This window comes from Anas acuta, chromosome 7, assembly GCF_963932015.1.
Source record: "Anas acuta chromosome 7, bAnaAcu1.1, whole genome shotgun sequence".
NCBI classification, from domain to species: domain Eukaryota; kingdom Metazoa; phylum Chordata; class Aves; order Anseriformes; family Anatidae; genus Anas; species Anas acuta.
Window position 1 is genome coordinate 10,300,627 of NC_088985.1, and position 12,591 is coordinate 10,313,217.

The following is a 12,591-nucleotide window of genomic DNA, read 5'->3' on the forward strand; positions in this document are numbered from 1 at the left end:
ATGTAATTACATGTATTGTAGTAATGTTTTTTCCTAAGTCATTTTGATGTGAAGCTCAGAACTATGCTGCATACTCTTTCTCAGTTTTCTGCCACTTGAAATGAGGTTTTCCTCCACAGTCACTTACAGTATGTTTACTCCATTCACTCATTCACTCTTGATCTGCATGTGATCTTCTGATCTGCTTATTTACACTGATGAATTTCTTCTGAGCCTTCTCTGAGCTGAGCTGAACGGTCCCAGCTCTCTCAGCCTTTCCTTTAGGAGAGGTGCTCCAGTCCCCTTCATCATCTTCATGACACTGTGCTGGACTGTCTCCAGTATGTCCATGTCTCTCTTGTGGTTGGGAGCCTGAAACCATGCACAGTGCTCGAGGTATGACAAGTGCTGGACAGAGGGCAAGGGTCACCTCCCTTGACCTGCTGGCAGTGCTCTGCCTAATGCAGCCTATGATACAGTGCCTTTTTTGTGGCAAAGGCACATAGCAAGCTAATGTATGTTTATGAAGTTTGGAGTAATTCATCACTCACTGTTTTCTAAGCTCTTTGTGTGTTTGTTTTCTTTCATTACCTTATAACGATCAGTGACAGTGATACAGCCATTCTTTGTGGCTTTTGTGATCTGTTTTCCCAAAGAAAATTTTGCAGTCACTGATGACAAGCTACTAAGCTAATATATTAAATGGAAGTATAACAACATAATGAATCATGATTTACTCTTAAAATACTTGGTCAGTATATGGACTGTGATTCCTGTCTTTAAAAAATGAATAAATTAATGTGACAAGTGGATAGATGAACCTCATGTTCTTGAGGTAGATTTGTCATCTCCCTTTTTTTCTATCACACAACTGCTTTTAATAGCATTTAAAAGTCTGGGGAAGCAGATGAATTTTAGAGAATCCGGAACACTGTGAAACTTGCAATATATGAATTCTGTAATATCTCATGTGTGAGCTGGGACACCAGATTCTACTTAACTGTTCTTCCGTTTAAATGAATTCCTGTTATATATTGTTATCTCTAATAAGCGTTTCCATTGGGATGACAGTATGGATTCCTAGAACATGTCTAATAGCAAATGAGTAGTTCTTAGAGACTAGCAAGCTCTACTTAATAATTTGCCAGTATAAACGTCTTTGAACGTTGGCAGTTAAGAGTTTACATAGGGGACCCTAGGTGCATGTTTTAGATAAGCTATGTTTACACCACATGTTTAATTGATAGACTGCATTGGAAACTTTTTTTTTTCAACAGATGGACTCTTTGATGGCAGCATTCGTTGGATGGCAGTGTTGATTTCTATGGCAGTCTGCATAATTGTCATGATCATCTTATTTAGCTGTTTTTGTTACAAGTAAGGAAAGCTCTTCCTTTATTAGTGACATTTTTCATTTCCTAAGTGATTGTAAACAAAATAGGTTGGAGGTAAAACTATTGCAATTAAATTTCATGTCTATGTGGATACAAGTTTGCATTTTTAGGTTAAAATTAAACATTCAGAGCATAGAATTTAGATGGATGTGGTCCTTTACACTAGATAACAAGGTCATTGCAGTTTTCTAAGCTATGTATAACTTTACTGTAGTATCTACAGCATCCACTTAACAGGAGTATGTCGAATAATATTTGTATATTTGGATCTTTTTCAGTGATTTATCAAAATCACTTTTGATACCAAAACTTGATCTACTTCTGAGATTTACCTGTATATTCTGTTTTTGCAAACGTTAAACGGCAAGGATGTATTTTCTAACTTCTGCTGTGTTTATAAAATTGACTGCCTGCTCTGTATGGTATCTATGGTAGTTCATACAAGTGCAGTTTAATAGACTGTGCCTGCTTCTGTCTGCTCCACCCCTGTGCTGGAGCTTAGCATTATTCTGGCAGCTTCAGCAGCAATGTCCATGTGTCAGCCTCGTTTGCTGTGGTTCAAGGTTCAGTCCTTTCATGTAATCCAAAACCAGTGGCGGGTTACATTAGTAACACTGGCTGTGAGCTGCATGTTAAAAATGCTACTTTTCTACATGACTCACAATAAATTGATGTGCTCTCCATGAATTGCAACAATTTTTTTTATATTAAAAAGAACCTCTCTAGCTCATTTTTGGATAAAATTGTACAGCAAAATCTGCTTTTCTTAAGAAAAGTTGTGCATTTGAATGGGGAAAAAAGCTATTTAATATACTGCATACTTCAAGTGTTTTGGAGCTCAACTTTACTTCTACCATTAATATTTGCAGGCATTATTGTAAGTCAATGGCAAAGAGGCACTGTTATAATCGTGACCTGGAACAAGATGAAGCATTTATTCCAGCTGGGGAGTCATTAAAAGACCTTATTGACCAGTCACAGAGTTCTGGCAGTGGATCAGGACTACCGTTGCTGGTAAATTATAAACTAAGATTTTCTTCACTGAATTTCTCTCCATTAAATAAAAAGTTTGGGTTTGTACCTAATGCCTAGAGTAAAGCAGTTCATCCTTTAATTATTTTTAATATTCAATTACTGTGGAACATACAGTACAAACTGAATAAGTTTGGGAACCTGTCTTCACTTAGTTAACTAAAGCAAAGTACAAAATTAGATTATTTGTGGGATCTCTCGACATCAGCAAAGCACAAAGAAAAATTAGAGCCTTAAAAACATTAAGATGTAAATGTATTGAATGGTTAACACAAGTATGTAATTCAGGGAACTCAAAAGATTTTTTTTAAATGTTTACCTTTTCATAAAATATACATGCTTTTTATTGGTTTGTGGTTGTTCGTATTTTCTGATTCAGTGTCACGTTTAATACTTCTATGAAGATTTAGCAAGTGACATGGATGATAAATTTATAATCTAGAAATAGAATGGAAGAGAATGCATCTTATTTAAATAGGAAATTGAATTCATATCTTTATAGTTTGTTATACAATTCTTCCCTAGATACAGTAATTTTGGAATGAGAATATTGGAAAATAGTACAGAACAAATTTTCCAGCAGAATCAAAATTCAAAGCAATTGGGGCTTGACAAGCAGCTTGCCCGTATCTGTTTGTTTAGCTGCTTGATATTCTTCTTCTCCCTGCCACTTCCGTTCCTTTTTTTTTTTTTTGTAGGTTCAGCGCACCATTGCCAAACAAATCCAGATGGTGAGGCAAGTTGGAAAAGGACGATACGGTGAGGTGTGGATGGGCAAATGGAGGGGTGAAAAAGTTGCAGTCAAAGTCTTTTTCACCACAGAAGAAGCCAGTTGGTTCCGAGAAACAGAGATTTACCAAACTGTTCTAATGCGTCATGAAAACATCCTTGGTAAGGAAGCAATGTGTTGTTTGTTTGGCAGGCTTGTGTTAGGGTGAAGGAGGAAGAGCTTTTAATGAATGGGATGAGGAGCATATGGCTTCTGCTGTGGAATAATCAGTAAAATGTTATAGAAATAGTGAAAATATAGAAATAATAACCAGTAATATGTTATAGAAATAATAGATTCTTGCTGCTCTTGGTTGGAAACATGCGTCTGCTATCTCTGTGCTGGTGACCTTGTTTAGGTGAAATCTTAAGTCTTTGTGTCACTAGTTTTCATAAGGGGAATCGGTACCTTTTGGTACAGTCCTAGACAATATATTTTTAAGAATTCTTACCAAATCTGTTGAATAAAGAACTCACATGCAAATAAATTGTAACCTTATTTATATATTTGATAGGTTTTATAGCTGCAGATATTAAAGGAACCGGATCCTGGACACAGCTTTACTTGATTACAGATTATCATGAAAATGGATCACTCTATGATTTTCTGAAATGCACTACACTAGATAACAGGGCTCTCCTCAAACTGGCATATTCTGCTGCGTGCGGTCTGTGCCATCTACACACAGAAATATATGGGACACAAGGCAAGCCTGCTATTGCACACAGGGACCTAAAGAGTAAAAACATCTTGATAAAGAAAAATGGAACCTGCTGTATTGCTGACTTGGGTCTTGCAGTCAAGTTTAACAGGTAAATAGGCAAATCCTGTATAAATGGGAAAAAATTTATTTTATACATTATTTTTAATACACCAGATATCCAGTTTAAAATTGAGACTGAGTCATTCGGTTTCATGCTTTCAGGGTTTTGTTGTTGTTTTGAGATTAATCTCTTGAATGCTGGTAAGCATCAAGATGAAAATAGGTTGTTAAGAAGAGAACAATGAAAAAACCCTCTCCTTGTGGAAAGGAGTAGTTTTGTAGAGGAAAGGAAGAGAAGACTAATTTATGCGTTACTCAAAACTGACCTTTTATAGTAATTGCTATGTAGTTTCACTATAAATTATCTCGTAGAAAATGTGAACAGTATAAAAGGAGTTGAAATTGATGAAATTAATGGTGAAAATGGTGAAAGTAATATGGTAATAGTACTCTTGATTATATATATATATAATAATATATATATATATTATTATATTTTAAATCTCAAGAAAGACAGAAATGTCTCTTTCTACACTAATGCCTGAAAGAAAGAATAAGCATTTGCAAGTAATTTTCATCTAAGTTGCTGCCAAATATGTGCATCTTTATAGTGGTTTTTAATTCTTTTTTTTTTGTTGTTTTTAACATATTGCAAAGCAGGATGTGAGCTGCCATCTTCCATACTCGTAATTATTTTCATGTATAATCTTTTTCAGGGGGGTACAATATATTGTAATTGTAGCATTGAGAGGGAAATGCCAAAAAACAAACAAACAAACAAAAAAAACTTCTAAATGGGAACTTTACATTGTAGTGATTGTATCACATAGGATTTCATACCACATCTTGTAGCATTCCACAATTCACTAACTTCTCATTTTCACGCAGTGACACAAATGAAGTTGATGTTCCCTTGAATACTAGAGTGGGAACAAAACGTTACATGGCTCCAGAGGTCCTAGATGAAAGCCTGAATAAAAACCATTTTCAACCATATATCATGGCTGACATCTACAGTTTTGGGCTAATCATTTGGGAAATGGCTCGGCGTTGTGTCACAGGAGGTAAACTTCTAAATATTATATATAAAATCTACAAGGCCTTTGTCTTGCTTTAACAATGCTCCTCCAGGAAATAATGTAACAAGCCTGCTATCAAAAGGCCTGTCTTATTTTGAAGCAGTCAAAACAACCTATCTAGCATATAGCTTGAAAAGCAGTGAACTAAACCTTTCTAATTGTTAGTTAAGCAGCTCAGGGTTTCTTTCCTTACTAAAATACCAAAGTACCTGGACTTGAAGAAGTAGTGGGATTTAGTTGTATTTCAACTACTGTGCTGTCAATGCAAATTCTAAAATGTAATCGTTGGGATATTTTGCTATAATTTATTGTGCTTCTGTTCTAATTCAGTGTTCTACACATTTTTGTGACTCATCCTTGCTTTTCTCTTTACCGTTCCTTTGTGGTCCTCTGGCTTGTATTCTGTTCTTCCATCTTACACTTTCTCCCTTTTTCTTTATAGCACAGAGTGGGTTAGAAGATGCCAAATTCTACGTTATGTGTAAAAAGTCAAAGGAACTGCAAGGGATTACATTTAAACTTGCTTTTCATAGTTGCTGGAGCTTTTCTGTTAAATGATTGTTATAATGATGTTTTTGAGTTTTTATTACAGTATAACAGTGTGTTGCATTTGATTTGGCACAAAATTGTTATTTTTGCTCCTGCTTAAGGAAATTTGATGGTAGAAACGTTCTTTTTAAATTATTTTATTACTTTTTTCTTAAATGATGCTTGTTCTTTCACAATCATCTCCAGGTATTGTTGAAGAGTATCAGTTGCCATACTATGACATGGTGCCAAACGACCCATCCTATGAGGACATGAGAGAAGTGGTGTGTGTCAAACGTCTACGCCCAGTAGTATCTAACAGATGGAATAGTGATGAAGTGAGTATGCTGAAAGGAAGAATGAGTTCAGTTTGTTTATTACTACAGAAGGGTATTTTAGTTTAGAAATGTTAGTGTTGTAAACCACATTCAGTTATTCTGATATTTTGGAACCACACAGCAACAGTAGGTTAAAGATCTGTTTAAAATCAACACAAAATACCATATTTTTACATATCTTTTCAGTGATCTAAGAGGAAGACATCCTTAAGCAGTGCCCATCTGTATGAATGCTGCTTTAAGTGCGATCCCCTATTTAGACAGTGGAGTGTTTTTTCAGTGTTCTGACCAATGCTAAAACTAAATTTTTGTTTGTTTTTTACTAGTTTTAATGTATATAGCATATGTATTTGTTACATTAGGAATTTTGTGGAAAATAGAGCAATTTCATTACGCTTATTTTGGACAGTATATCCTGAGTTCAGAATATCTGACCCTGGAATAGGGTTATTAATAGTGTTATGTCGTGTGATTATTGTGATAGGAATTTTTTTCTTCATTTTTCTGGTACATTCCAGATCAGTCCTTCATTTTCAAAAGACATTGTATTTATGCTATGATATTACTAAAATATTAAATATGAATGTGCTTTTAAAGGGCCACAGCTTGAACCCAATTAATAAGAATTAACTGTTTCACAGAAAGCTGCATATGAAGCTTTTCTTCTCCAAATACTTGATTTCTTTTATAGGAATTCCCATTTTTCCCCATAGTATTTTTGGATGGCTAAGAATTTTTGTCAATTCTTCATTTTCAGTGAGAAAGTTGTCTACAGTTTGTTTTGCTGTACAGATGGAGTGTTTTCTGCTTATTGCTATCATTGTTACACTGACTTTCTTGAGTTGTAGCAATAAATCATGGCAATTCATCTCTGTTAAACTAAAGAGATACTTCAGTTAATTCCAACTATTATAATACTAGGTAGTGGAAGGGAAGAGAAAGTTCTCTATGAACAAATTTGCTGAAAATGTGGATGTTGCAGATTTGGACTTGAGTTCTCTAATTTGGGTTTGACAGTGAAGCAAAATTATACACCTCTCAGGTCTGTCAGTTGTTAAAATACTCTTCCTTTGTTTCTTATTTAACAGTGTTTAAGAGCAATATTGAAATTAATGTCTGAATGCTGGGCTCATAATCCTGCCTCAAGACTCACTGCCTTGAGGATCAAGAAGACGCTTGCCAAGATGGTGGAATCACAAGATGTCAAGATTTGACTTAGTAAATTGACATTGGAGAGCAAAGCTGGACTCCTAGAACTTTTTCACCTAAACATGGGTGAGACCTATGTGGAAAGAGGAAATAACTGAGATTCAGTATATTTTCTCACCACGCTTCTACAGGCTGCTAATCCAATCTTTCAGTACTTCATAGACTGTGATACTGAGAGCCTCTGTACACTACATGCTACATATATGGACAGCCTTGGTAAAATACACATTTTGTTTTTGTTTGAGCTGCATTGAGACTTCAGTCACATTTAGTGAGTCTCCAGTAAAACTCTGGGTACTGAATTGAATGTTCAGATTACAGTGCTTTCTGTGAAAGCCTAACAAGCTATATGGATTCAACAGAGATGGAGAATATAAGCTTTTTATTTGCCTCTACCTGATAAAAACCTAGTCAGTCCATACCAAGTTTTTGTGAAACAGCTTGTATGTTATGAATCTGTTTGTGATACTACTCAGTTTAACAGTTCTTTATGCCTTTATGTGTGTGCCAGGATTGTTTTGCTGCCATTTGGAATAGATAAGAAAACATTTAAATGAACCAAGTTTTATTATCGGGGCTCTATTGTGTGGCTCCACAATTAGAGTTTTGCTACAGAACTTACTCCTTGCCATTAAGTTATCCTTCAAAAATATCAGTTTTATTTGAACTCTTGTTTTGGTCACAAGGAGAACTGCTAAAATGTGAACAATTAGTAAATTAAGAAATGCCTACCTGGTCTGTAGAGCACTTGAAACAATCTTCTCTAGAGGTACAGACTGCCTTGGTCATCTTGCTTACAGAATAGTGGGCTCCATAATTGGACGACTCTGAAATTTGGTATATTCTTCACAATGCCACATGCAGCCAGTATTCTTGCTGTAGGGTACTTTATATCTGAACAGAAAGGCCACTGATGTTGTGGTTTTGCCTTTACGCTTTAGTGGAACTCACTGGTAGGTGCCTGTCATAGTCTGAATTTTTCCGTACAGGAGGGAATTAGTCAGCTGTAGAAGTGTGCTTTCTCACTGTTTGACAAAACTAGGCAGAAGATAAGTTTTTAAAGGCTTGAGAACCAGTATCATTTTAAGACACAAAAGGAGGAAAGATTAGAAGATTAAAGAATACAATAAAGGTCAAGACCTGCAGAACAGAATACGTGAACTGTTGAAGGTAAGATCCACAATATGCAGAAGATTTTGGGCTAGGTTGCTATGATGTAAACGCAGGAGGGTCATGTCTGTGGGACACTTAGTGGACAGTTGTAAAATTAAAGAATTGAGAAAAAGTAAATCAGTGGATGTTTTACGTTCTAGTTAGCCACATTTTTGAGGAATGGCATTGAAAGATACATTATGAAGATACAATAAATTAGTATAATTGCAAAATTTGGTCCTATTGTGCCAACAGTTTGGCATGCACAAGAAATTGTAGTTCCTTCCTTTTCTCCTCTGATCCAGACAAGTTGGTTGAAAACCAGAACCCCTCCATGAGGTTACTATAAGGCAGAAGTAATGATTTATAATTTCTTTGGCACTTCTACTTTGAAGTCAGAAAATAGTACGATAAAGTTGAAGCTTCAACTACATGAATCATCAGAAGAATGAAAACACAGTATTGGAATCATTGAACCTATTTGATAATTTAAGTGCCTATAACTTTGTACTGTAAATCTTGTTCTAGATAACTTTAAAAAGGGAAGTTATTTATACAGTGTGTTTTGTGCTTTATTAAAAAAAAAAATCTAGTCCTATGTACATGTGTATAATTAGATACATGCGTGCACACACACATATATGCCATAGCTGAGATTTGAAGAAAAAAGGAATAATATGAAAATTTAATAAAAAATGGTAAAACTTCAGATTGCTTTATACCAGATTATCTTTTGTCTTAAAGTATGTACATGGAGATTGTTTTGTTATGTTTAAATTTCCCTTGAAAATACATCTGATAAAAAAGTGTAATGCAGAACTGATGTGATTTGTGAACAACTACAGCCTTCTAACATGCTTTTTTCTTTTTAATTCTGTAGTACACATAATGTAAATGGTCAGGCAAAAGATAGCAGTATTTTTATTTTCTATTGTGATGTACAGACTTTATTTAACAGTGCTACATATTTTATAGATAACTAGCTATTTCAAGGGACGTTTCTTTTTTTAAATAAAGTCATTACTTTTGTTCAGTAATGCCTTTAAGTATTAATATGTATTCTGGCTGAAAAGTTCATAGGTGCATCAATTATAATTTTAATTTATTTGAAAATGGTAAAAATACACAATATTGTGCCACAATTCTCATGTTAAAGGGATTTTTAAAAGAAGGTTTCTCCATCCATTGCCAAAAATACATGACACGTTTTAAATGGTTAATCATATCTTTGCGCATAATTTTTGCACAGGTAGTTGAAAAATAATTGGTATGAGCCAAAAAAGTAAGGGATAAGCTTTTTTTTGTTCTCATCTCTAGAATTTTTATCAATAAGAAGGAGAAATGTTTATGTAGATACCCTGCTAGCTTAAACTTTCAGAGCATGGAGATGTTTAAATTAACCCACTCCTATTTTTGTTTCTTTCAGAAGTTGCTACAGCATTATAAGCGGTAAACTTTTTTAAAATTAGTTGATCTCAAATCTTCAAGAAGCCATTGGTGGTAGTATAAGCGAAAGAAGGAAGTGTGACTTTCTATAGCTTTTAATTATTGACTTTCTATAGCTTTTAATTATTCATCTGTTTTCTCCTCTATTGTTTAGGCATTTGCAAGGCAATAGGATGGTGATCTTTGGTAGACATCTTAAGACTTGAATTGATTTATCCATCCATTTTAACACAGAAGAAGTAAGCTGACTGCTGCAAAGATGATCTATGATACTTGTGAGGAAAAAAAAATCCTTAATCTGTAAGGTTAAGCTTAATTTTTTCAGGACTTCAGTTAGTAGGTTCATATGCAAACATATGTTGCACGTGCAGTTTTCATTGTCAAGAAGAGCTGCTAGATGTTTAGGTATTTTTTGATTCCTTAATATTAAGAAAAAAAAAAGCTAACTGCTAAAGGACCTGGTTGCATAAAGCACTTGGCACATCTACATTCTATGCAAAGTAATCCACTGATTGGAGCTTAAGTGTGACTATACTGATATTTTAGCTATTTAAGCAGATCTTAGCTCTAAGCCAGCCTGTTAATTATAACATAATTAAACATACTCTTAATCTAAGCCGTTGCTTTATGCAATACCATAGAATTCGGAAGCCTTTAAGGTTAGGGTGTGCGTAATTGGATTTGTCTGTCATGTATTTACCTCTCTTTGGATGAAATTTTAAGGATTTGTCATCTTAAAATAAGTCTCCTAAACCTAATGGATGGTTTATATATGTGCATAAATATATAAATAACAATCAGAAATGTGGAATAAATGTTGAGAGTATTAAGACTGCCTTAGAATTTCTTACACTCATGTACAGAAGGTTTATTTTAAATTCAACTTACTCCATGTGACTTTAGTTAGCTGGAAAATAATTTGAGTAACTTACACAATTATTGCTCTTACAGTAGTGGAAATATTTTGTGTTCCTGTCTAACCTGCAAATTCCACGATATTCCCACAATAAAATGTAGGTTTTCCTTTTGAGTTTTTTGAGTTTTAGTCAAAATGTTATTTTTCCTGAGTTTTACTCAGGAAACAGACAGTTTTCCCAAAATGCATCACTTATTTTAATCATCCTGATTATTTTCTTGATTAATCTATCTTGAAATATTCAAGATATGAAGTGTAAAATGAATGTTTTAAGTTACCTCCATTAGATCTTGATCTAAGTGACCAATTGAATGTGTTTGTAAAGTGCATCATTGGGACACACTTCATCTACTCTATTTTTATAGACTGTATTTCCGCAGTCTAAAATGTTTGAAAAGCAAATACAGTAATTTATTATTTTTTTTAATTGGCTATAGCAGACATTTCTAAAGGGAAGTTACACTCATCTTCAGTCGAATATTAGAATGGTTTAGCACATGCTCATTCTTCTCGAGTGCCTCTGAAATCAATAGATTTTATCTGGTGCCCACAATCTTTGTTCCAAATAGGGAGTGATGTCTGAAATCAGCTGGCAGTGTTGCATGATACAGTGCTTTATGGAGCCATGGTGTATTAGCCTTGTTTGGTATAGCAGAAGTGGAGTGCACATTACTTTTAGTTTTTGAAAAAAAATTATGTAATTGTTGCTTTGTAATATTTTATCTTTGAATGCAGTTACAAACACCCACATCATGTAGTAGTGACGTTTGTGCTCTGACATGCCGTGCCCAAAATAAAATGTACTATATTGTATACAAGAAGAATAAATAACATTGTAGTTAACGTATAGAAGATGTAAATAAAGTATGAAAGAAGAGTGGAACAAGGTAAATGGTCACACTCTCGTGTGTTATATGCCAGAAGTGTAGAATACTCCTTTAAAAATGTAACACGCTAATGTATTTTGTACAGCATCTGCTTTAAAAGGTGCCTTACTGAGTTTACCATGAATTGCTTGTTCTGTACACAGATTATGTCCAATGTATCATTTTTAAGTAAATAACCTTATTTTAGTACACATTAGTAATGTGTTTTGTTACTATAACATTTTGCCTTAAAAATATCATGGCTTGGAAGTCATAATACCCTAACTATATACTCCCAACTTCTTAATACTTCGTATGTGTGTTTTTCCCACAGTTCTTGGTAACTTTGACTATGCAGTGGGGTTCAGAATTGCTTAGTGCTTTAAGTCTGTATTCCTTGGCCTAAAGTTGAGCACAGTGGTAAAACCGAAGCTTCCCTAGTCTGATTTTTATACTTGGCTTATAGCAAAGCCAGAAACAAGTGTAAGTTGAATATTTCTCTTTTTGAACATGTGCAAGTTGACTACATGCTGCTTTTATCTATAAAAATTCACCTCAGCCAGTCGAGCTCACCAAGTAAAAAGGGAAAAATAAAGGGATGAGGGGATGTTTTTCACAGAAGGAAAACACATTCTTTTTGTGTAGTTTTATCCAGATAATGAGATTTGAGCTAATATGTGCTGTTGGTTACGCAGTTATGTAGTTGTTTCTGTATACCTTAGGTTCATTCTGCTTTATGGTTCAACTAAATGAAGACCAATGAAGGGGATAACTTGTTTGTGAGTACACAGTTCTATAAAATCTGTGAATGTGTTTTCTCATTGCAGTAATGCACCAGCTACTAAACTGCATATAGAGTTCAGGTCTAGTTTGCAAGGAGGAAAAATAAAATCAATTTCTTCCCGTTTTCGTCTGTGTACAGGTATGTTGGTATCAGGCATAATCTTTTCTTTAGACTTAGCTTTTTACAGTAGCTGGAAATGTTTCATCTCTGAACACCACATAAACAGCTACCAGTATATTATAAAAATTTTAACATTTTTCCGTAACTTCAAGTAATATATTTGTGCATTAGTGTTCTAGAAAGTATTGTATTTAGTTTTTATGGTTTTTTTTCCCC

General features: G+C 34.4%; 1 protein-coding gene across 4 annotated transcripts in view; it reads left to right on the forward strand.

The window, feature by feature from the left end:
• BMPR1A (bone morphogenetic protein receptor type 1A) overlaps positions 1–11,681 on the forward strand; it is an 82,409-nt gene extending 70,728 nt beyond the window's left edge. For all 4 annotated transcript variants that reach the window (XM_068689416.1, XM_068689414.1, XM_068689417.1 and 1 more), the window contains 7 exons: positions 1,257–1,356; positions 2,243–2,387; positions 3,104–3,296; positions 3,689–3,986; positions 4,826–5,001; positions 5,752–5,882; positions 6,971–11,681. In XM_068689416.1, the coding sequence (XP_068545517.1) occupies positions 1,257–1,356; positions 2,243–2,387; positions 3,104–3,296; positions 3,689–3,986; positions 4,826–5,001; positions 5,752–5,882; positions 6,971–7,096 (1,169 nt within the window). In that variant the 3' untranslated portion in view covers positions 7,097–11,681. The remainder of the gene's footprint in view (positions 1–1,256; positions 1,357–2,242; positions 2,388–3,103; positions 3,297–3,688; positions 3,987–4,825; positions 5,002–5,751; positions 5,883–6,970) is intronic.
• The last annotated feature ends 910 nt before the right edge of the window (positions 11,682–12,591 follow it).